At 39.3% G+C, this 26,048-nt stretch overlaps 1 protein-coding gene across 3 annotated transcripts in view; it reads left to right on the top strand.

The window, feature by feature from the left end:
• Nucleotides 1-26,048, top strand: part of ZNF827 (zinc finger protein 827) — a 134,778-nt gene that overhangs the window by 73,498 nt on the left and 35,232 nt on the right. For all 3 annotated transcript variants that reach the window (XR_012835228.1, XM_075751249.1, XM_075751250.1), the window contains 3 exons: nucleotides 8,189-8,422; nucleotides 22,180-22,428; nucleotides 23,135-23,192. Coding sequence is in view for 2 of the 3 variants with exons in the window: in XM_075751249.1 (XP_075607364.1) it covers nucleotides 8,189-8,422; nucleotides 22,180-22,428; nucleotides 23,135-23,192 (541 nt within the window). In the remaining variant the exon portion in view is untranslated. The remainder of the gene's footprint in view (nucleotides 1-8,188; nucleotides 8,423-22,179; nucleotides 22,429-23,134; nucleotides 23,193-26,048) is intronic.

Below are 26,048 nucleotides of genomic sequence, written 5' to 3'. Positions count from 1 at the left end.
GAAAATCTTTCCAAAAGTTGTAGTTACACCTCTATGATAGTTTGGCTGGAGACATTGTGGCATCTCATCCACTGGAGAATTTTAAAATCAGATTAGATAACTACCTGTCAGCTATGGTTGCTCACATATTAGGCAGTAGGATGGACTAGATGTACCTCAGTCAGTGAACCATAGGACATCAGAACCAGTTGCAAGAAATTTCAGCTGAACAAAAGCAAGCAGCAAGCTGTAGAGAAGCAAAGTGGGGAAAAAAATTTACAGATGTTCAAAGTTAGACTTGATTTTGTATGGGACAGAAATGAATTGTGGTGACACTGCTCAAAATGGCCCCTGAATTTTTTTCAGAAAGGCTTAGGGGAGCTTTAGATTTAAAGAGGTTGAGAAATGTTGGTGTGGGTGATCTTTTAAGATCCCTTCAGCCCTAATTCTGTGCCATTGCTTGCCAGAAAGATTTTTGGTTACATGTTTTATGAGATAAGGCATAACACAGATCACCAAATGTAAATCTAAAAATAAGAACAAATGAATTTTTCTCCAGATTCCATTCTCTATATCGTAGTTTAAGGGTAGGAAATGTTTTTAAACTCACAAGAAATTTAAAAGGGTTCTCTGAAATTTTATTTACATTTGGAGAGGGTTATTGTTTGTAAAGACAATTAGCAGATGACTCTTAACATATAAACAGAAGAATATTTAAGCACAGGCATGTTTTCACCTTCAAATCTTACCCCTCTTATTTCAGTAGGACTGTTCGTATGCTTTAAGTTGCCCGAGTACTTTGCTGGATCAATGCTGTGCCAGAATGTTTCCTTCCACCAGTCTATTAATTCCACATTGAAACTTTGTTACTGCATTCATATCTTAATTTGCAGAGTATTTGCTTTTCCTGTTTCAAAAGTTTCAGTGGCAGACATTGTACAACACATCTCCTTAAATACTGATGTCCTTCCACCCACTTCTAAGGCTTGTTTTCTTTTTTAATAAGAAACAGCTTTCACAGTGATCCAAATTACAATGGCTGGTGTACGCTAGTGAAGTTATTACTGTGCCTATGTTATGTGCTGCAGTTACTTTTCATAACATTCGAAAATAAATGAATCCCATCAAAATGAATGGGATTCTTGCACTATTGATCTCAAAGGAATTCTGTGTGGAAACAGTAATTGTAAAGCATACTTCATTGCTGGCCTCTCTCCCACACCTCTCTGTGTTCACCAAGTACATTACTCTAGAAAGCATGTCTCTTCATCTTGTGACGGTATATATTATCAAGTGTGCCCTGCTTCTGCAGTTCTTTTATGTTCCCCAAGTTACTCGCATGGAAAAACTTTAAAATAGAGAGGAGGGAGAGATAACATGCCAAGGGTTTGGGGCTGGCCATGTTAAACTATGCTTTCTCCCAGTTTAAGTTATATCTGCTGTCACTATCGTATGAGGAGTCAAATTTTTATTTTGGAAAATAATGCCACTATGGGATTTTGGTGACTGTCCAAAGTACTTGGAGTTTGCATTCACGTTTTATTAGCTGATTCCATTAATGGAATAATGAAATAGTAAATCATCAGAGAGCTACATACAAAATATTAGTAGATAAGCTAAGTAATCACTTCAATTATTTGTTCTGTTTGCCTCTTGAAAATTACTGCATTCTTTAAAGGTAACACAAGTAATTTGAAAAGTCTTTAGCATTTGCCATCGACAGTACTGAACTGACTGGCTCAAACTCTTTAAACAGCTATTTTTAATAAAATAAAAATATGTCCAATTAAATTGTCATAATTGATGTATTTGTGTAGCAAGTTCCAAAGAAAAGACCATACTGCCTATATTTAGGATTCACAGTTTGTGCCAGAATGTAAAATTTCAATTAGAATATGTAAGTTCACAGGACTGGCAATTATTGAGCCATACCCTTAATTTAAAAATACTGTGAATTCCATAATGTTGCTGTCAGTGTAAATACCCCTGATGTCATCAAGATCTCTCTTTGAAGTGTCTCTCCAGATTCACATTTTCATAAGTTTTATATAGACTTTTAATTTAAAATAAAACTGAAAAGGGGCAATAGCATGGCTAATTAAAACTTGGGCAAAGAAAAGCTTGTACTAATCTTTCCCACTGATACATCACCGCCCTTATAAGCTGTTTTCAGCAATTGCTAGTCTTACATCCACAATTTCCTGACATCCTTAAAATCATACTCATCATGTTTTACAACTTGAAGGAATACATAGAATTTAGCGAGATAAAGCAGAGTAGACTCTGCTCTAATTCAGTGATTTAAAATGCAGGAAAACAAACTGCTTTTTTGTGTACTGAGCCCAACACAACTTAAAAGAAGACATGAATATGATTCTGGACCAGCTCTGTGCTTACAATTTAGTTTTAGTATCTATGCAAGCTCTTATACTTGGAGTATAAGACTAGACTAGACTAATGGCTCCTTTGCGTCCCTGATTACACCATTACACTGGGCAGAAGTCCTAGCTCATGAGCCTTTCTGTCACATCTATCCAAAATGGGAATTGAAGACATTGTTAGTTCAATCATCTCTGATTGTTTGGTTTGGGTTTTGTTTTCTTAAACAAATATAAAGGTCAGTCTGGTGAGGTTTCTGTTCTTCTCTGTCTCTGCTGCTTTGTAGAGAGAAGAAATTTCCATACTGCAAACAATTCTTTCCTATTAGCAACAGATTTCCCTTTGCTCCTTTCACTCTCCTCCCCCTCTTTTCTCCAGCTTCCTCAGAATGCTACCTGGTTTATTCTACTGTTACGTTGATTTTTACCTGGAAAGCAGAAGATGGTCTTGGCAGGTATTACAACCTTCTTGTTGTTCAAAGTTGGGACTTTGGCTGCATAAAAGACATCTTGGGGTGTGGGACGATGTATGGTCCTGCAGGTGCATCAGCAATTTCTTTGATTCTTTCATTCCACTTGGACTAGAACATTGTGAAATTTTGAGGGGACGGTAGCAGGCCTGGTCATTCTCCAGTTCTGTATCTCATTTTGCTTGATTACAGCTCCTTACATGCAAAGCAGCTTTAGAGAAGATCAAGATGGTTAGCTGGCCTATTCTTAACCTCTGCTTACACATTTTTTAACATACTTAACAAGATGGTTTGGAAGACCTCATATTTTAAGTGGTCTTTGGAAGCCTGGGGGTGGCAAGTCTTGGCATCATCATAGTTCTCATGATTGTCTATTCTGCCATTCCACTGCTTTGATAAAAAGAAATGTTTTAATTCTGAGCGCCCTTGAGTCATAAGTAACTTTTTCATTGATAGTTCCCATCCTCTTCCTTGGAGGCCTATAGGTTAGTTTATTTGGCTGAGGGCAAAGTAGAGGGCTTTAAAAATGAGATGTAATTGAGTTAGCACTCCCAGGAGGGTTTTGGAAACATGAGGTGCGCTGGGACAGATTAATACTCCAGGGCAGAAGGCACTAAAAATAAATGAGAGACCAGCTAGACTGTCCTGCCAGAAGAACGGTATTTCTCCTTTTGGGCCATTTAGTGCAGACAGCCTCTGTGTTTAGTAAGTTGAACATAATTTATCAGCCCAATTGGATTTTAGTCTGCAGATTCTCCAACAGGTTCCAATTGCATAGATTTTTTCTTGCAAAGCAATTAACTTACTGGAGGCTTCTTCTGCAGTGTCTGTACCCCTTGCTCAGTTCTTGAATGTCATCAAATATAAGCCATGGTCTCCTTGCAGAATGCCAACACCAATTACTAGAGTGAAAATAGTAGAAGACTTAAGTCATACCCTTTGTTGACCACAGCTGCCTTCAGGATGATGATGCCCAGTGTTGGGGAAATGTGTCTTCCAAATACTATGGAACTGATCTGTCAAAGGTCTGTTTGATTTTTTTTAACAACTTATCACCTGGAATGGAAGGCTCCCTGTGTCATTCGGATGCTCTAGCTGCAGTAGGACCTGGATAAAACACTGCCCTTTCTTCCTCAGGTAGAAGTCGTGCCATGGTTCTCTTGCCATAGTGTCTCTGAGCAGAATCACAAAGGGAGGTTTTTCTGCAAGATCTCAAGGAGACCAGTTCAATTTGCAGTGTCTTTTGGGTTGTGTCCTCATTTTCCCCTTTGCCCTCAGCCATGACTGGCCTGCTCACTCTCATCTTTGTAGCTGTAGTCAGGCGTCTCTTGTAAAATAATATGATGGTGCAGCGGTGTACTGTGGTGTTTTCACCACAGTTTCTTGTGACCCAGACTCTGTAGATGCTTTTTCTCGTGGTCTCTTTTGTGGTGGCATTTTTGTTGTGGATTCTTTTTTATTTCTCATGTTCTTTGTTCAGACAGATGGAATAGTGACCAACTCCTTGCTGATTGTGACTTGTAACATTGAGCTTAGCTTGAAGTAATCAGTCCATTTTTCCTCTTTCAATTAAAAACATTTTGAGCATTTAGAAATCCTCGTAAGTGGACCGATGCTGTTAGCAGCTTCTATCAGAGTGTTTCAGATTAGTGGCAGATGCCCAAAGCTTTTCTTGTGGCATTTGGCAGTTTAAGGAAAGTGTTATAACTTTCATCACCTACTTTTGCCAAATAGATCAAATGATTCCAGTTGCCAGGAAGATAAAAATCAACAGCCTGGAATCTTCTTTGATCTGGTTTTTTCTGGATGTGGAATGGAACAAATGGAGAATTATCAACCCTGCGTGAGACTGCTGCCTGTTGGTTGTGTTTGCTGGGTGGTTGGTTTTTTTTACTCACTGCGTATTTCAAAATTAAATTGCTGGGGTTTTGGGTTCAATCTGCAGGCAACACATCCTTCAGTCTGTTCTCATTGCAGTTCAGAATGAATGTAAATTAAATACAAATTAAGTATATGCATGTGTATCTATTTTTGTATGTAGATAGAAGACGTTATTCCTTCTGGGTAGTAATAATTTTGTAGTTCAAATATACTTTAATAGACTTCAGCATCATCTTTTTAATCTTTGTCTAGTTCTAATTTTTAAAAGATTCCTCAATCATAGTGTTTTTTTCAAAAAAACCTGATCTCAGTCAACTTTTATTTCCCTTATTTGCAATGTTTTTACTTATATCTGTTGATTGTTCTCCTTAATATGACTAGTGGATGCATCATAGTTGCTATTTCCCATGTGTTAGCAATTTTGCCTATAATTGTGGATCCAAGACGGGACAGAGACAAGAGTGGTAGAGATTTTTGTTGGGGTTTTTTTTTTTTTTTGTTTTGGATGGGGTTTTTTTCCCCCTCTAGTTTTAATGTATGGATCTGATAGACTGGACAACCTCCCCCCCCCCCCCCCCCCCCCTTTTTTTTTTGTCCTTCTATTTAGGCTTCATTTACATTGGAATCTGCTTTAGTATATTTCAAGAAAGAGTAAAAGCCCCATGAATTGAAGTAATTGGGTTGAAACTGACCTAATAGTTGTCTGATTTTTATTGTTTTTGTTTTCTGGGGAAAGAAAAATAAATTAAATATCTCTTCTATTTTTGTGATTTGTCTACAATTAAAATGTTTGACTTTGGGAAGTGTGGTCAGTTCAAGGAATGTGTTGTGAGTTAATTAAAGAAATAAAACCCTTCTTCTTTCCTTATTTATTAATTCTATCTTCTGTCCAAAGCAAAGCAGCTAGAATAGGCAGAACCAGCAACATAGGTAAGAGCAATAGTCTGGGTTTCTTTTCCCCTTCATGTAATACTGCCAAATGCACATCTTCAGGACATAGCTGGCTTCACAGGTTAATGATTGTTCTTAGTGGGTTGTCTTTATCTCTTCACTCAGACTCATGTTTCCTTTATTTTGTGGGACAATTTGAATTAATACCTTCTTGAAATGAATAAATTAAAAAGATTTTTTTTCTCCAGGTTCTCTGAATGTTCAGGCAGAATGCTTTCTATCAGTTGCACTCAGCTCCTGGTGGAGGTATTTTTCATATCAGTAGCAGGTAGAGTGGCATGTTTTAAAAGAGAAGGAATGCAGAAGGTAGTGTGGCATAGAAGGTTTGGGTTGTTTTTTTGGTGGGGGTTTTTTGTTGGTTTTTTTTGTTTGGTTGGTTTTTTTGGTGACCATTCTTCACCCCAGGTCAAATCCCAAAATAGACTGAGCCTGGATAGAGATGATAGATGGATTTTTTTATTTTTTTTTAAGTACCTTGGTAAAGTTATGATTGGTTTGAGAGCCTTAACCTGTATTTTGATGAATTAAAGCATGCTTTAACGTTTCATATTTCCGCTTTTGCTCTTTTTTTTTTTTTTTTATTAAGGAAAAAGCAATTCCTGATACTGTGAAACGTGCTTATAGGTCATATTAAAAATTACACATATAAGGTAATTTAATTTCTGAAGTAGTGAATAGCACAGTGTGTGTCTACATGCTGCTTATGTGTACATTGGTTAGACCACTTGTTTTAATCTTGTTCTTTGGTAATGGCTGGCCAACCAGTAAGAAAGGAGAAAAATCAAGCAACCCTGGAATACAAACTGAAAAGATATGTGTTGTGTTACAGGGTAATGTAGTAGCTTTAAAAGTAATAATAATAATTAAAAAAACCCATACATGAAGAAAACCACAAAATGGTTTGTGGACTATGTGAAAATGAACAAAGCTCAAAGTAGCAAACAGAAGTGTGTATTTGCAATAAAGATGGCAATTGTACCCCATATTTTAGGGTTGAGGTCTCTGGGAGATGGTGAGCACTTTACAGTGGGATGCAGGAACTCGCATTCCCTGGGAGTCAGATTTTGGGGGAGCTGCTGAGAAGGAGAGTATCTGAGAACATAAGTGAGGAAAGTGAGGAGCCAGAGGAGAAAGTAGACCAAAGGCTTAAGCCGGTGAATGTTGCCAGATTTTGTTGGATTAATTTGACCTGTTAGTACCTGCCCCTTCAGTTGGTTATTACCATCCCTGTAATGTGCCAGTTCCTTGGCTTTTTCTATTAATGTAATGGGTTTGTAAAACAAACAGCTCTCTGCAGCAGGCAATGCACGTTGGCTTCTAATGCCCTGCTGCAGCCCGCGAAAGAGGTGGTGGGGTACATCCTTCTTATGTGGTCCAAGTGAGATTTGACAGAGCTCATCTGCAAGAGTCATGAGGGTAGACAGGGGATTGTCATGTGGAAGAAGGAAAATATGTAGGAGAGGTATTGAGGTAAGTGGTGAGAGAGCTTAGGAAGATAACAAAATGGGGACAATGGTCTATCATATTTGTGGAGTCAGAGGTTGAGAGAGGTGAGAAAAATGTAAACTCGTCAAAGTTTGGGGTACTGAACAAGTCATCTGTGTGTTACTGGGAATTTAAAGTGAAATTTTGATCACGAAAAAGCCACTAAGAGGGAAGTATCTCTTAATGGTCAAGCATAAAGAATTGTAAGAGCAGCTGCTGAAAAATAGTGTAGCCTCCTGTTTGTCATGCAGTCTGCCTGTTAATTTATATTGCTTGGGTTTGGAAATACTGCTTAAGAGGTGTTCTTGGTTTTATCCCTTCAACCAAACAGTGCAAAGGATCTACTGCTGTCAAGGGGTATCGGAAAGACTGTTAAAGAACAACATTGTTTGGTGTGTAGATTTTAAGCAGCCCCAAGATCTCTGTACCCTTCTCTGAGGCTGTGCAGCTGCTTACATGGAATTATTTTAAACTTGCTCTTTCTTTTTTATGGATGGAGAACCTGGAACAGTGCTCTAATAGCATTTTCCAGTGCAGAGCTGAAAATTCCTGTTTTCTTTCTTAACAGATACCAACTTTTAGAACCTAAGAATTTGCTGTTCGTTTCCCTTTTACTCCTCACTTAGGTTTCCTGTCTTTCTGCTCTTCATCTCTTGCCTGTTTTCCATGCTCTAAGAACTCAATATGTAGTACCCATGGGCTTTGCTAAATTTGCCCTTATGTGAAATGATGTTTTAACCTTCCATCAAGCCTATAGAAGACCTACAAATGACCAGGGGAATGCTTTTAGGAGGCATAGGGACAAAATAAGAGGAGAAGGATGGTTTCTTAATCTCTGGTACATGCAGTTTTTGAGTTTCAGAGCTATCCCTTTGTGCAAAAGATGCAGAAGTTTGTTCACCTCTTGAAGCATCTTTGAATACATGCTTGCTTCTGTTACTCTCTCTGGCATTTCTCAGGTTATGGTTTCTTCTTGTTACTAGTTGCTCTATGATTATATATTACATACCTCGTTAAGTCTCACTTCTTTCCTTTTCTTGGCAGCTGCAAATCAAAAAGAGCCCTTGACTCCTAAATTTAAAGTGAAAGAGGAGCCTAAGGATGAAGAAGTTGCAAGTTCAGCCTTGTCTCAGTCCAGCTATGTGTTCAGCCAGGAATCCGAAGCCTCAGTTGCAAACGTCCCTGAGGAGAAACTCAAGCCACAGGAAGCACAGGCAAACGTGATGAGGCAGGACATGTCAGTCAAGGCAGCATCTGAGCTCCTCATGAAGCTCTCAGGTATATTCTTTAATAATATTCAGCTTCTTAATTTTTTTTCATGCACACTAGCAGGGTTACTTGCAGAAGAATATTTAGCTTTAGTAGTAAGTGAAGGAACAATTGAAAAGGTCTGTCTACACACGTTTGTATACATAAGACATCTCAGTTTGGTCACCATAGTATCTAATTATCTGTGCTCTGGTTTTCAAATTAATGACTGTGGGATAAGTCAAAAGAATGATGCCTTAAAGCTTTTAGATATTGTCATTTTTAAAATGTACCAAAACATGTTAGTACCAATTTATTCACGTGTCACTTCATTAACATCATAAGAATGTGTATCTGCACTGAACTGTACTTGATACAGCTTTATAAATGATGACTTTTAAAGCCTTTTATTTTTTCTGACAATATCTTGTCCTCAAAATCATAAGATAGGCTGTTTAAAAAAAATAATGTAAACTGACCCAGCTTTCTGCTGTTAGGGAAACCACTTGAACTTGCCTGCATTGCTTTACATCCTTCTGCCAGACAAGTAGACAGTATGCATGTGTATACACATATGTACTCTTACAGCTGGAGGGAGTCAAATAAAAATGTATGTTCTGCTAATTATGCTTTGTCTAACTTGTCAGAATTGAGGTTTAACTTTAAGGGAAAGTAAAAGGGTAGAATTCTCCCTGCTAGGAACAGGTTAAGTGAATGATGAAAAGGCTTTGAACTTCTAATAGACTTCAAGAACCAAGATGTGAAAGTCAATCTGGGAGGCTGCACCTGAACTGAATCGGTTAGTTTGTAAGTCTTCTCCAAAACTGGACGAGATTTATTTTTTTTTAAGTGTGCCAAAGTAACGCAAGAGGTGCCAGTGGAAATGCTTACAAGTTTAGTAACTTCTGAGATCCCTGGCAAACCTATCTGAAATTATTTGACTTGATTGGATAGTGTCAACATTGAATTTGAGCTCAAATTTATACCTGAAAGACTTTGACTAGGATCTCCCTGATAAATTCTAACATGTAATTAATTCACTCCTGTTCATACCTGCACAGTTTAATTTGCAGAAGAATTTAAGTCATTGATTTGCAAGCCTTCTGTGTTAATGGTGCAAAAATACCTCCCAGGTACAAAAGTTGATCAGAGCAGAAGTTTCCCAATTTTTCACTGACTCCCAAATACTAAACATTTGGTTATTGATATAGTGCACTGTTGCTGCTAGTAACTGGTTCGAGTATGGTGTTCTGGTAACAAAACTTTGCAGCCTAATGAATGTTAACCTGTGACTATTTTTCTTGGTGCCTATAAATTTATGTAACTATTTTCATAAAGACCGAGCTCCGTAACTTAGTGATCTTTCAAATACTTCAGAGACACTGGGGTTCTTGATTGTGAATTCAGCACTAGCAGGCTGTGTTTAAATAGTTTTATTACAGACTATTATATTCAAATATTTGTGCCTTAAATATCTGTTTGTATGAATGAAATCTGGCACGTATAAAATCTTGGTCAAGTCTTCAGTCACTTCTGTTGGGAACTCCCAGCCTTTAAAGGTTGTAGTAAGAAATACGCTAGTTTAACATTTCTGATCTCTTAGTGATGAAGCAGTTTTTGCTCATAGTGGTCTTTTTGGTTAATCCATAGATGAGAAGGTAAAGAATTACTCTAGGATTTATTCAGTCGGAATTGCTGCAGTTGGTATTCCTGAATCAGCCAGTGGGTGGGGTTATACCAAGTTTATCACACACTGTTTTCAACTTAGACTTTTCTGAATTACCATCTAAGGCAGAAACTATAAAGGAGGAAAACACTAAGATACAGTTTAATGTAGGACAAATATAAGAGGAATATCTAAGATAAGTAGCCTCTTTAGTGTTTTTTTTTAATGTTTACTTTATCTGGTAGAATACTCTGAGATCATTACTGGCTTCCCAGCTTATCTTAAGCAATTCTGCACTCTGTTTTTGGTGATTTAGAACTTAAACAATTAAGCCACTTCTTCAGAATAAAGTGAAAACAAGAATAATGTTCCTCCTTTTTCCTGGTACTGGAAGGAGAAGAGAAAAAAAAAAAAAAGGAAAGGAATGAGTATGTCTGGAAGTTTTGCTGTCTGTGGGAAATCTTCAGCCAAGTGCCCTTATAAGATTTGATATATATTATATAATTGGGTTTAAGTCAGGTCCTTCTGGGCTCTATATTCTTGGTAAAAACTGAATGGATTACATCCTTGCTTTGTTATTTTCACTTTCTTCTGTGTAATACTAATTACCAAAACCTGCACTGCATACAAATTCAGCAAGGGATTTCCGACATGATAGTATCTTGCTTTCTGCATTCCTGATGTACATGCTTCTGGTATCCCCTGAGCAATAATATTGCCGATTGTTGCAGCCTCCTGGGAGCCTCTTGGGATTTAGGCATAGGCCTTGCTGTCTCCTTTCATGTGAAGGATACACCAGTTTATATTTTTCACTGGGAAATCTCTTTTCCCAAACAGAGGTGCTGTGTTGTTAGCTCTCAGCTGAGCTTGTACAGTGTAGTGGAAAGCCGTTCCAGCTGGGGAGCCTCGTTTGGGCTGGTGCCTACTGTAAGAGAGACTTCCTGCAAATCACCAGCCCCTATAATGGAGGGACTTGTCCGCCAGTCAGAAACTACTCTAAAGCTAGGAAAAGCTAGAAGAATAAACATATTTTACCATAGTAGAACACTAACAGAACATTTAATAGTTGTCACTGTAGAGGTAAATGTACAGTAACAAGAGAAAAATCACACGCAGCTGTCTATTTTAGTTTTACCACACAAGGCTCTCTCTTTTCTCATTAAGCTAAAAAGCTGTCAGGACACTCGCATGCTTCTAGCAGCACACAACCAGTGTTTAAGATCAGGCCCTTGCCCGGCATATTACTTTGGTGGAGTTGGACCTTATCTGGAGATGCTATGACCTTTTGTACCAGTTTTTTCTCCACTGTCTGCCACTTGGATTCAGATCTTCTACGTCACAGTTCACAAACTTGATACCTAGTCGCATTTCTTCCAAAGGATTACTCAAGCTAAGAAGGCTAATAATGTCTCTTGGGCATGTCTAGGCAGAGCCCATTTCCATCCAGATAGCCAAAACAAAACTTCCTAACAACTGATCTGCCCATTTAAAAGTAAATGAAACGACCATTTGGAAGAAATGGTCTTCGGGGGTTAGCAGGCAAAGTTCAAGCCTCAGTGTAGACTTTGAAGCTTCATTTTACAGAGGAACATAAAATGACTACCATGATTTATATGAATGTACAAAGGTGAGCTGTGAATTCTGTCCATTACTAAGTCTTGACTGAGACTAGATCCAATGGTAAGCAAACAGATTTGAGGAGATAGTGGAGTGGGGCAAATCGCTCTCATCTCTGTTTGGTAGGGTGCCACCCCTCCAAGATTTTAAACTCCTCTTAAATGTTGCACAAAATCACTTATAAGAAATGGAAGTAATGTATTTCAAATACACCTGAACCAGTTTTCTACATTCTTACAAGTTCTTTTTCATGGAAAAGCTAATTTATTTCTTAAAATGTTTAATTAAGTGGTGCACCCAGTGATCCTTGGTCAGTTTTATGCACTCAGTCTTGTAAATTGAAAGGTAGGTTTCAGAGGAGACTGAAATTTAAAATAAATGTTTGCATTTACATGCTAATGTTTGAGTGTAAAAACTCATTTTCTGCTGAAATAGTCATGCCACTAATATGTTTTGGGCACGTATTATCTTTCAGAAGCATACAGTGTTTTTCCTTCTTGTCCAAAAATGAATGCATAGCTGGAGGTGTATAAAATCTATTCCAGGTACTAGCATTTTATAAGTAATATGTTACCCTGGTGCCTTGAACTATGACATTAGTATGTCCCTGTCTTTCCTAGAAATGTTGTCTGAATCACATTTGCCTTTATTTCAACTATATCTTATTTGTGAAATGTAGTCATTTTGCATTTCAGTAGTAACTCCCATTGTTTTCCTCCTCTCTCTTTTTACCAGTGGATCAATTCCCCATATATTGCACATATCCTTGTTATCACTAGCAAATGCATGACCTTTGTACTATTCAGTTCCTTTGGATTTTTTGTACTTCAGTCCCCAGGACACTGTGTGTGTCTCGTAGTACACCGATTCCCCAGTACCAACAATGCTTCATAATTCTGGGTTATCAGCAGATGCAATTAGTGCATATTTACTTTTTGTGCCAAGGTCATGAAGTAAAATGTTGCATACAATTAATTCCAAAAGCATTCTTGATCAACTCCATTTATTATCACCTAATTATATGATAATTCCTCTTTCAGCACAGCTGGTTATTGTGGGGGTTTGGTGGGTGGGGCTTTTTTTTCCTTTTTTGATTAAGCCTTTATCCACTTGAAAATGTTTATGCTGATTTCCTATTTCGTGCCTTGTAGTTAATTTTTTTTTTACATATATCTTACATTTAACTGAGACCACATAGATTAGAACTTGTATTTAAGAAGAGGAAGAAAAAGGGAAAAGAATGATAGTACAATTCTAACATAAGATGAAGGCCAGAACACCTCAATGCTACTCCCATTCCAAAAATGGCACATCGTGCGTTAGGGCACAGCGAGGTGAAGGACTATCCGAGAAGGCTTTAAATTAGCTCATACCAAAACCAGTTGCAACAGCACAGACTTCCAGAGGAACTAAATGACAGCATCAGTTTAAAAAGTTTGCTAACTAGGAGTGCTAACTACGTGTGTGTGGCTGGACAGCTGCTGTCAGATTTGCTTCCTTTTAAGGCTTGGGTGGCTTTATGCTTAGCTGTTGATAGCAATGTGAATTGACAACAAAAACGGGTCCATGGCTAGTAAGCTATTATTCTTAGCAGTCACAAAGTCTTTCCAGGTTTAGTGGGCTGTGTTTGGCAGTCTTTTGGTTTATTGTTACTATGGTGAAGAAAAAGTACATTACTACATTCTTTGGGTGACATGGGGGACAGAGAAACTAACCTTCCTATATATTTCTTTTTCAGAACTTTGTGGGCTCTTCTGGGAAGTGCTTGTATGGAGCTAGGCTGCTGTTGTTGGAGACAGCTGTTGTTTGGACCTCGTAAAAGTCTCTGTACCTAGATTGCAGGGGAGCTGTCAGGGGTGTTTTCATCTCTGCTTAGAGAGCCTTGATAATGGGCAGAGGAGTGAAAATACAGGGACATCTTTTTGCCTTGGTCTCTAAATAGCTCATTAGCAAGCTCTGGGCAACAGCAGGTGCTTCTGTAGAAGCCCAGAAAAGTAAGCAGGGAAGTTTATGACCCAAAGTAAGAGTTTCTCTTGATGGGAACTAGAGAGATGGCAAGCCATGGCAAGTCACATCACCAGATTAAATCCCCCTACGCTCCCGTTTGTTGTTGTTTTGTTGTTTAGTTTTTTTAACCAACAGAAATGTGAAATTGATTGTGGATGGTTAGAGTGAAGCTGTGTTTTAATTTACAGCATAAAAAAAGATACAAGTTTCTAGATAGCTAGATCTATTATTGTAATGTGTCAGGTTCCAGACTTTTTTTTTTCAAGATTTTGAGACTCTCCTGCCAATGCTGTACTCCATGAAGTTCATATCAGGCCACGGTACATTCATTCAGTTTAATAAGCTTTTCTATGACATCTGCATAATAACATAATCCCAAAAGAACCCAACTAGTAATGGATTCTTACCTGTTGATGGGTTTTGCCATGTACCATGACAACATTAATGTCTAAACCCAAAAGCAGGAAAAAATGCAAAAAAATATTGCCTGTTCCCAGGAGAAGTATAGAGTGCGAAGGATGGAAGTCTGAAAAGTTTAAGGTTTTTTTCCCTTATGGATCTTAAAAAACCCCACTTAACAACAAAAATCACAGCAGAACAGATACCTTATAACAGAGCCTAGCTTTTAGTTCAGTAGATGCTATACTATCCCTGTAAGTTATTGCAATTCATCTTCTTCCTTTTTCCCATGTCAAGGTAATCTTGACATTTAATGAAAACTGTGTTAATTTAAAAGATTAGATAATTTGGAATAATGAGAAATCATAATGTCTGTGGTTCAAATATGCTTCTTTTGGTGTTCTGGATTTTGATTTATTTGTTTAAACAAACACCCTGATCCTTTGCTTTACTGCTATTCCTTGATGATGTTCAGCCAGGTGGGAGTTGCCACAAAGCTATGGAGAGTGGGCATGGCAATTTTTTTCAAAGTGTCAGAGGATTGTGGATGGACAATTGTGGATTTGCAAAGGGCCTCTTGAAGTCCCCCTTGCCTTTGGAGAGTCAGCTTGTAAATAGAGGAGAATGGAGCCAGGCTCTCTGCAAAGGTGCAGCTTGCTGCACAAATGCTAAGACTAGAATTTTCTTGAACTAGGAGATTTGCATAGATTGGAATATGTTGTAAAATAACAGTTCACTGCATATGTAGAATTTTATTCAAATTCTTCTTCATCTATGTTTTGAGGGGTTGGCTGTGTTCTGCAAGTAGGGTCTTTCAGGTAAGCACCATAATCCTACCATTTAAATGGAAGGAGCAGTAGATGTGTATGTATCACAAATTATTGCTTTAATTTGCTCCCCCCCCCTCTTTTTTTTGGCTTGCATTTTTGCAAAACTAAACTTGTAATTGCAAAATTCTGTAACGTGGGAGTTCAGAGGTTCCACTTTAACAAATATGAGCCATTTTGTGATTTTATTTTTTTTAATGCAGGATCCTGTTGCATTGATTCAAGGCCCATTGACATAGTCTTATATAAACAGCAGTTTGAAAAAATACTAGCAAAATAAAGCATCAAGCACAGCGCCCTAGGGAACATCAGATGTTACTTGTTGTGCCTCTGTAGCAGAACCTTCAGGGCTTGCCAACTGTTCCCTTCCTCTGAGGTTTTATTTAAGCTAGTTTAGGGCATGTTTATTTCTAGTAAATCAGAACAATTATTATAACAAAATGCCCAATTCTCTGTACTGAAAGCTTTTAAAGGTGGTACAAGTTGACCCACTAGTTACCCCTGTCTGCTTGATTGTGAAAACTAGTACATGTGTCTAATTTATGAGACATACAGGAAAGGCTTTCTTTTCTAAGTTGATTCATAAAGTTGATTTGTACAGCTGATGGGCATTTCAGCAAATGTGAGCAACTTAGAATTTTAGTTGCAGGATGAAGTTTTAAATAAAATGGTGAGAAGAAGCATGAATGATTTAACAATTCATTTGATTTCAGCAGTGGAAAGTCATTGGACAGCTATTGTATCAGCAAAAGCAGTATTTACTACACGACTTGTGCTTTTTATTAAATCTGTGCACTGGGGTTTGACTTTCATCTCAAAGTGAAAAGCAGACTGTGCTGCATTAGAAGAGCATGTTCAGTGCGTCCCCTCTCGAACAGATGAGTGCTGCATAGAATCATAGAATGGTTTGAGTTGGAAGGGACCTTTAAAGGTCATCTAGTCCAACCCCCTACAATGGGCAGGGACATCTTCAACTAGATCGGTTTGCTCAGACCCCCCGTCCTAAAATTTAGGGTCCTGACTTTACTCTTTGCCTGTCCCATATCCCTCAGGACTGTGAACCAGTGCATGATCACTGCAGCCCAGGCTACCTCCAGTCTTGACATCACCAGTTAGCTCATTTGCATTGGTGACAATCAGGTCCGGTATTGCATCCCCTCTGGTAGGGCTGTCTATTACCTGGCTTAAGAAGTTATCCTCAATGCATTCCAGGAGTCTCCTGGATTGCCTACAGCTCACCGTGCTACTTTTCCAGCAGATGTCAGGGTGGTTGAAGTCCCTCGGCAGGATGAGAGCCTGTGAGCGCGATGCCTCCTGTATCTGGAGTAAGAAGGCTTTGTCCATAGGCTCCCCTTGATCAGGCAGCCTGTAGTAGACACCAGCCACAAGGTTCCCTTTGCTGCCTTGGTCTCTAATTCTTACCCATAACCTTTCAACCTGCTTGTGGCTATTCTTCAGAGACAGCTCTTCAGATTCTACCCATTTCTTGATGTAGAGGGCAACCCCTCCACCCCTTTTTCCTCACCTGTCCCTTATGAACAGCTTGTAGCCACTGAGAGCCACATGCCAGTCATGGGATTCATCCCACCAAGTTTCACTAATTGGAGCTGGATTGTAGCTTTCTAGCAGCATGGTGACTTCCAGCTCCTCCTGTTTGTTGCTCATGCTTCGTGCATTGGTGTAGAGGCACTTCATCTGGGCTGTCAGCCATGGCACCTTCTTAGAGGAACACCCCTTAGATCCTGTGAGGTATTTCACTGTTTTTTCCTGAGGGCCATACCAGGCTAGGAAGTTTTCCAGTGATGTCCTTAACCTGGGACCCAGGGAGGCAACAGACTTCTCTAAGAGGAAAGTCTGTTTCTGTCTCAGTCTGTCTCTTTCTCAGATTCCCTGATGCTCCTTAAAACCTTTCTACTTCCTGTATGTGCAATACTGTACCAGTGTTGGGCTCCATGGTTCAACAGGGCTGTTGAGAATTATTAGATGGTCTAGAGGAAGGCAGCAGACCTGATTAAGGGTCTAGGACTCGTGACCTACAAGAAGGCATTGAGGGAACCAGGCCTGTTCAGTCTGGCAAAGGGGAATTAAGGGCAGATCTAATTGCAGCCTGCAACTACTCGAAGGAAACTTAGAAGAGCAGTGGAGTCAAACTCTTCTCTGTAGTGGCAGATGGTAAAAGAAGGGGCAACAGCTACCAGCTGCAGCTTGGAAGGTTCAGAGTGGACATTAAGAAAAATTGCTAATGCAGCACTAGAACAAGTGTTACCCAAGGATGTTGTAGCTTTCCCTTGCTTGAATGTTTTGAAAATTCTGCATAAAACTGCAGCTGGTCTGATCAAATGCCGATGATTCATGGAATAATTTAGTTTGGAGAGGACCTCCAGGGATCATCTAATCCAAACTCTTTCTCAAAACAGGTCCAACAAGACCAGGCTGCTGAGGGTCTTAGTAAGTTTTGATTGTGTCTAGTGACGGAGACCCCAACCTCTCTCAGCACTGTGTGCCAGTATTTCACCATCCTGAGAGTGAATTTTTTCCTGTATATACAAACAGAATTTCCCATGCTCCAACTTGTCTGTTGACTCTTGTACTATCACGGCACATTTCTGAGAGAAGTCTGACTCTAACTTCTCTATACCTTCCCTTTATACCTTAGGGAGTTGTCAACAGCAATAAAGTGTCCCCTTAGTGTTGTTTTCTTAAGGCTGAACAAACCCAGTTCTCTTAGCTGTTCTCCTCTCACATCTTGCAGCAGCCCCCTAACTATCTTGGTGGCCTTCCACTGAATGTACTCCAGGATGTCAGTGTCAGTCCTGTACTGGGGAGCCCCAAATGGGGCACAGTACTCTAAATGCAGTCTCATAAGCGCAGAATAGAGAGTAAGAATCTCCTCCCTCTGTCTGATAGCTGCACATTTGATAATACAGCCCAGAATATGGTTGGCCATGAGGGCACATTGCTGACTTGTGCACGGCTTGCATTGGAGTGTGGCAGTCCCAACTTTCTGAGAGAAGTAGCTTGAATAAGCTCTTTCTAAAACTTGGCAATCTCTGTCCTAGGCTGTAGGGAGGTGTTCTCTAAGACTAAATTTCAGAGGCATGCTTACTGCTACACCTTCTTGAGGTGACACTGTCAGGCTTTCAGGGATGAATGCTATACCCTGAGCTTTTAGGTAGCACAATTATTGTTCTATATATCTGTCGTGTTTGGGTTTTTTAAGCAAGTGCCAGTACTTTGGAATTCCTTGCACTTGGGAATGCCAGAGAACCTGAAAGCTGTGGAAGAAATTACTTCCTCCTGGAACAAGCCTGTCCAATACTGCATTTCTCATATCTGATGTGGAAAAACTGTCTCAGTGTGAATAGGATGAAGTTCATTGAGGCTTTTATAAATCGGCTGATTAAACATTATACTTCTCTGTAAAGAAACAGCATCTCGTGACTTGACATCCACGTATGCAGTAAGTTTCTCTTATTTTGTTAAGCTGTTTCCATACCACAAAGTTAACAGCAGAAAAAGGCGTATTAGGTGATTTAGTTCATCTTCTGCCAGATGAGCAATGTTCACTGCTGTGCTATTGTTCTGAGCTTCATCCAGGTTAGTTTTGAATGAATAGCAGACCCTATTTAGGAGGTTACAGTCTGGATACTTTAAAGCTACTTGAGTCTTTATCCTCCACTGATTTTTACTAGGAATTAGATGTCTGTATTTCTATAAAAATCTGGCATGAAGAAAATTACTCTTAGTATACTAACTTTGTATTCTGATACATTGCATTTTATTTAACCTAGCCCATCTAGTCAAGGAGAAATGCAAAATGGAAAAAAGCCAAAGCTATCATGATTTTAATTATTTGAACCAGGAGACGTTTTGGTGTACCAGTCCTTGACTTGAAAAACTTTAGCTGTGCTACAACTGTGTGAGATACCCCTTATTTCCTTACGTAAGTATCCACAAATGAACTGTCTGTAGCACAGAAGGGAAAATAATCTTCAGAAAGTTACAGTTTGGCTGCCTGTATGGTGAGATGGGTATGGGCATAACCTTACAGTCTTTCACCAGCACAAGATCTAGCATAACTGGGTTGTATGCCAGTCACTGCCGCTCATGGGACAGACTGTCTGTGTTTCCCTTTTGTTACCTCATGTCAAATTATCACAGAGGACACCACCCCACCATCCCCCCGCCTTTGCTCTTCTGTGTGTCTTTGGTTTTGGGAATCAGAGTATGACAGGATTCCCCTTTGGCAGGGACATTCTGTCAGATCAAAAGGGTGCAGCTGGGAAGATAAAGGTCAAAGGAAATGATCAAATATGTAAATTTAGTTAGGGCAATTTGAGTGCTAGCTGATTGTGAGGGAGAGAAGGTCATCGGTATTGCTTGACTCTTGCCTTAGTTGGGGTCGTATCAGTTCGATTCAAAAGCATTTGCAGGACAGGGAATTAAACTGTGTGGAGCAGGAACAGAAATAGAAAGAATATTTTAAAAGCAGAGAGAGCAGCAAAGGTCAGCTTGACTCTGCACCTAAATTTGGCAGCTGGGTGCAGAACTCGGTCTGTCAGACATCTGAAGAACTCATTTGTTTGCGGAGTTACCTGAGCTTTTGATTGACAGTGTTACCTGATGCGTTCCTTTGCTGTTCTGTGTTCACTTTCAATGCACAGCATGCTATTTTTACACTTTTCAGTGCAGATGCAATGTTCTGTGGTTTTATAATAGAGCTAATGGAAGCTTTAAATAAATTAGAAAAAAGAGAAGAGAAAAACCTGCTTAACAGGACACAAAAGGCATTATATGATATTTCTAACTTGTCTCCAGTTGAGAATTCACTATGAAAATTTCCAAAGTCTGAAATGTATCTGGTGGATCATAGATAGTAAAGATTTTTATCAATGTTTATGCGTTTCTTTTAAAGGTCAAGAAATGTCATAAGAAAAGATTGAAAGCACTTCATGTAAATCATTCCTGGAACATATCCAAGTGGCTTTTATCTCCTGGCTTCCCTTTTTTTTTTTTTTTTTTTCTTTTTTTTTAAGAGCTATAGGCAGCAAAGCCACTTTTTCCTCCACTTAAGAACAACAGGAATGTGGGGAGAGGGAGAAACCACAGGAATGAAAAAGGACTTGGTGACACACATCAGTTGAATTTTAGGTGGAATGCATGTGCCTTCAGGCTAAAGGGATTCTGTTCTAGACACAGAAGAGATAGAGACTACAAGATAACACCGACTAGTTGACTAGCTTGAGGATGTTATCAGGGATGACCAAAACATGTTTTGGTGCCTCTGAGATTCATTGTAATATTAAGTAATTGAAAACAAAAAGCCTGGTGGTGTTTGAAACGTTCACACTTGGAATAAAATCTGTGAGGCTGACACAATCATATGTGAGTTAGGAGGGGAAAAACAGAGATCAGCAACAGATTAGTGTATCAAATTAAGTTAGTGGATCCACTATCACCCCCTTTTCTTCTCTCTGACCCAAAGTTAATAGAAAATACTGTTTGTGTTTGGGCTTTTTCTTACAAACTGGTATTCATTTATTTATTTTTAATATCAGTGCCTTCTAAGTAGTAAAATTTGACAGGTGACAAGGAAACTTCCATGTGAGGAAACTCATTGTGCAGAGTGCCTCCATCAGTGACTTGATGCTATCAGGATGGCCAGCCCCTGTCTGCACCAGTTAACATGCTGGCCCACGGTCATAGATCTGATCACATCCCCCTAGTCTGGACAAGGGCCAGACTGCTCTCTTAGGTTCTAATCCTCTTGAGCATCTAAGCTCTCTGCTTCTCTGGCTCTGTATGCTGTAGCATGCCTGTCCCTACCCTCTACCACAGCCTCTTTTGCTGGGTGCTATGGTTGCCTTTTCCTCCTTTGGCCATGAATTCTGAGCAATTTAAACTTGCACTTTCCCTTGACACCAGCTGCGGAGGCTACATAGGTGACAATTTAGGGCATGTGCTAATCATGAGTAAACAGAAGCAGATTTTCCTTAAGGTTTGCAGTATCTTTGCTAGTACCAGAAGTACGTGTACAGGTTTAGGCAAAATTAATAAATCCCATGTACTTTTTTTTTTGTTGTTGGAATGATTTCTTACTGGTATTTAACTATGTTCATGCATTTATTTATTTTCTTGATTCTCCCAGGCATGTTGCCTGTCTTAGGCTGCCTGTTTCTGGAGTGTCTGGTCAGCATCCAGCCAGCAGAGGTAACACCTAGTTGGGCAGTTCTGCCATGATACCAGTGTCCTTTCAGGAGCGCTGTGAATGAAAATGATTTAAAAGGTCATCATCTTTGAAACTAAATTGAGAATAAATTCTATAGGTTTTCAACTTCTCTTTTGACAGCAGAAAGTCTGAATCAAAAGATACAGATATTTGGGGTCTGGTAGTCTAATTACCTTAGAGCCTTGATTTTGAGAATTCAGAGCTTTTATTCTGAAGAAAAAATGATCATGTACCCTGCAGCCAAACCAGAGCATTCAGCAACACCCAGGGAATCTCAAGTGTAGAAAGTGAACTACAAATTGGCTTCTAGACTATGGTTTTGTTTGCTGGACCTAGGACACCAGAGAGGAAGGCAAGGAGGGAAGGATATGAGCTTATGGAAACTGGTCGTTAAGGTTATTGGATTTTGTAATGCATGAGGGAATATCTATGCTTAGTTACAAAATCAGACCTTAGAAAAGCATGGGCCCCAGAATACTCCTCTCATCTTGAAAGCATACGCACAGGTAACAAACCAGTTCTTCACATAGTTATCTGGAATTTTCCATAAAAGAGAGAGCGGAAGAGGAGCAGATGAGGTTTCCTCCTCCACCCCTATCCCCACACCAATACTTCTGACTGCCTGTGCTGGGACTTCTGCTGATAAAGAGTAACTTAAAGTTTGTAAGAGGTCTTCAGTGCCCACCCACCTTTGGAGAGCTGGTGTGCAGTTGCAACTTCATTTAATAAATAAAAACAAAGCTTCACTAACTGGTATGTGATAACCCAGTATTCATAGAAAGTGATATAACTCTCATATTTACAAATATGCAACTGTTTTCTGCTCTCTAGTTTGAAAAATTATTTTCAAGAGATTGCTTCTATTTATAAGCCCCAGAAGAATACTGTAGCAGTCAGCCGCTTGCTTCCCTTACCATTTGCAGTGATATGGTATACAAATTACAACTTTGTAATTGTGATTCCTGCTTTGAGTAGTCTGAAAAATTGTAGCCTAATTAAATAATTGTGGTGGTTGTTTATTTTTTTAAACACATATTTGCAGCTGAGAGTTACAAGGAAACCCAGATGGTAAAGATAAAGGAAGAACCAATGGAAGTCGACATTCATGATTCGCAGGCTTCAGTGTCACCCAGCCAACCCAGCCAAAATGTTGGCTACAGCACTTTATTAGGGCGAGACATTAGCGAACACATACAGAAGGCACCAGAAGGTCGTGTGCTCCCAGAAAGAAATCTATTCAGCCAAGATATATCAGTGAAGATGGCATCTGAGCTGCTCTTCCAGTTATCAGGTAAAAGCAGTGGAAATAGTCAGTAGTTGAATTTAAACAACAAAAAGAGAGATTGTGTATAACCATTAAGGTGCTATGAAAGTGTGATTGCTAAGGCTGAAAAATAATGGGAGTTAGAGCCCGTCTACCCTCGTGTTTGGAACACAAAAGTCTTGCCAAATGTCCCCCATAGTTAGCATAGGCTTTGGAGCACTGTGACAGTCAGGTCAGGTTCACAATATTTGAACTGAATTAGAAAAGCCGGAGTTCAACTCCTGTATTTTTGAAAGATAATTAAATAATTTGTGACAACTGGTTGATCCAGGCCTTGTTGTATAGGGGAACCTATAGATGGCAGTTACTGGTGTAAGTAGCCAGTGGCTGCAGCACGCAGTGCTCCTGGGGCTGCACTGTCCATTTCTCTTGACAAAGAAGGTGAACCTCAACTATTACATAAAGGCAGTGATATCAGCACTATGTTTAATGAATGCTTGTATTGCACACTTTGCATGGAGCACCAACACTGAAATATGAAGCTGAAAAAATTTGTTAGGTGTTAGTTTAAATAAGGTCATGCCCATTCTCTAATCATCCTGTAACCATTTACCCTAAGTTACTCTGGATTATGCTGTTATCAGAAAGCATTAAAATAGTTCTGCTGAATAAAACTTGATAGGGAAAATATGATATATGCTAATCACAAAAACACTTGTATGTTCCTCTGCAGAAAAGGTGAGCAAAGAGCACAACCACAATAAAGATAACACCATGAGAACTACAGCGAGGTAAGTACAGTCCATTGTTATCTGCAAAGCTGTAGTGTAAATGGCATTGCTTCATTTTGCCTTGTGAACTCAAATGTGTCTGTCTCCCACAAATGTGACCTGATATTACAAGTGTAAGATATTTTCATGGGTAATGTAACCTATATCTGAAAAATTACACCTGTAGATCTGATTGCTTAGAGTTCATGAGACAAAAGGCCTTTGGGCCAAAATGACTGTTCTCCTCTGATCAAGTATTCACACATCATTTTAAGAATTATTTTTTCTATTTTTTTCTACAAAAACTGAAACTTAAAAGAAACTGCATAGTACATGAGCGCTTGAGGAAAGAACAGGCTGACAACTGGATTTTAAGACATGGACCAATGAAAGAAGAGGTGATTTTTGATTCAGTCTTCTGTCAAACTTTGATTTCTTTAATAAAATTTCAATTTAGTATTTCTATTATCTCAATGCCTTCTAGAGATGAATTTTTAGAGGTCAGACTGTATGACAATGCTAATGAAACATTTGTTAAAGATTACAGTCACATTAATAAAATAGATGAAATTTTCCAGGAATTAAAACCATGATCCAATTATAGCACGTGCTGTTAAAGAAATACACGCTTTACAGTATTGTGGCTGGGAACAAGCCCACGAGTTGTTTACATATACGTGAGCAGCAAAGTGAGGTGTCCCTATGGGAAAATTCAAAGCTCTTATGTAATAAGTGGGAGCTAGAATTGGTAAAAAAGTTAGAAGCCCATGGTGAGGAGTAGGCAGAAATTGGCAAGAGTACATTTATTTCCTGCCTGAAAGTTCCTTAATCAGTGTGGCTGGGTTGGAGACTGAGCACACTGAAGTGATAAAGTGTTCCTTCAAAGACAGAGTAAGACCTTCTGTGCCTCTGCAGTCCCTTCTACAGAAGTGCCCAACGTGTTCGGTGCCTGTTAACTAAGACAACTTTGTCCAGACAGAAATTGAAAAGCATTTCAGTTGCAGAAGAAAAGATCTCTAAAATATGTTGTTCTTAAATTCCTAGGCCTATCCCATTCATTCGTAGTAACTGTAATAAATAAATAAATAAATTGTTTTTAATAAACTGACCGGCTAAGTAAATGTTCATTAGGGACTTTTTGATGTTACAAGTTGAAAGACAATTAAATTGAGCTTTGAACTTCTCGCTACTGTGAATGCTTCCCATATTTGCTAGTTTGGGAATCTGTGGGATCTGCAGCCTACATAGCCTGCCCATGACTACTTAAAAAGCATAAGCCTAAGAAATACATATGGAGATAAATGCACATATTGTCCTAACTACTCATCCAGTGTGCATTGCAGGGAGGGGGTGACAAATAGTTGAAAATAGATTTTCATGTCTCATGATGTTACCAGCAGGACTGGTGTGAGAATCCAGGGCTACTTTTGGATCTATCAAAGATAATTCAAACTGGAAAGGTTGAGGACAGTTCAAAGGTAACTTCCCCTTCTTCTGACTGCCACCTTTTAAGAGGGTAGCACAGTTGGCTTGCACTGAGTTGTCCAACTTGCACTGAGCTTTACTGAGAAGTCCTGATAATGGCTGCTACCCATCAGGGCATGAAATGCTGAGTGCCTGATTCAATTCTTCCGGGTGCTTTTCTTATCTTACCTATCTATCAACAGAAGAAGACATGAATGAGAAGAGCTTCTTAAGGGGAAGTGAGTCAGTCTACTAAGTCCTGCGAGTTCAAACAGATTGACTTGAAAGACCTTGCCAAATGAACCCCACCCAAAACCAAACAAACAGCTGGAAGTCTTTGCTGGTAAGGGTGTGATGCCTTCTCAAAAATAAAATGTGATGGAGCAGCCAGTGGAGGATAGAGGCACTCAGACTGCATTAAGAAAACGTGTGATGTTGCAGTTTGGCTCACCAACCTACATCTGGAGTAATGACAGAAAGGCATTTGAATCACAATTGTTATGTGAAATTTGCTGACAGCTGCAGAGAACCAAGGTGAAGTCAGTGTTGTCCACCTGTGAGTAGCTGGGGAGCAGAGATTGAGCTGTGTCATTGGTGAGAGTCTTAAATCAGCAAAGCCCAGCAAAATGGGGTATGCAAGCACTTTTTGCTGTCTTATTCCATATTAACATTTCTAACTGTTGCCTCTCTGTTGCTATTCCTCCTGTGAGTATTCCTGGACTTTGCAAGCATATACTTCCATATGACTTTGCTTAAGCAGCCGAAACTGGCAAGGATTCCTCACAGTTCAATGGCTGAGTGAGATGGTAGAGCCTGCCATCTGTGATATGAAGACAGAAAGTGGAGAAGCAAACGATCTGAAGTGAGTACGCCAGTGTAAGATGCCAAGATAAGTTTCTTTCATCTAGAGATCTGTGTAGCCATAAAACTGGAAAAAAAAAATCCTAAAGCTTAATCTTCATCAGAAGGGACTTTGCACAGTGATTGAGAACAATTTATGTAGTTTCTTACTATGAAGCAGGAGCTCCTCCCTCCATACTTTGCACTGGGAATTGGAAGACATATCTGCTGAAATAAAAATAATAATAGGGCCAACACTGAAGACACTCAGCTGCCCTTCTAGAGGAAGTTAGAAAAGAGGTATCCAAGGATGGTTCTGTAATTCACCGGAGGCCAATGATGGAGAGGGAAATCCTTGGGACACAACATGATGCAGTCTTCAACAGCAACCTGCTCATGATATATGGCCTAGCCTGAATCAGCTAAGCTCTGCATCATCCATTTTGCTTAGAGCCAGCAATGAGCAGTGTCCCGGTGACTGAATCTAAGGCACCAGCATGCAGGCCAACATGGAAACCTGAGTGGATTACAAGATTTTGAAGAGTTACAACAGTAATAAAACGTTTTTTATTG

Source organism: Balearica regulorum, chromosome 4 (genome assembly GCF_011004875.1).
Source record: "Balearica regulorum gibbericeps isolate bBalReg1 chromosome 4, bBalReg1.pri, whole genome shotgun sequence".
Lineage (NCBI taxonomy): Eukaryota > Metazoa > Chordata > Aves > Gruiformes > Gruidae > Balearica > Balearica regulorum.
Note: the sequence above shows the minus strand (reverse complement) of the source record. Positions and strands in the feature narration are given on the sequence as shown.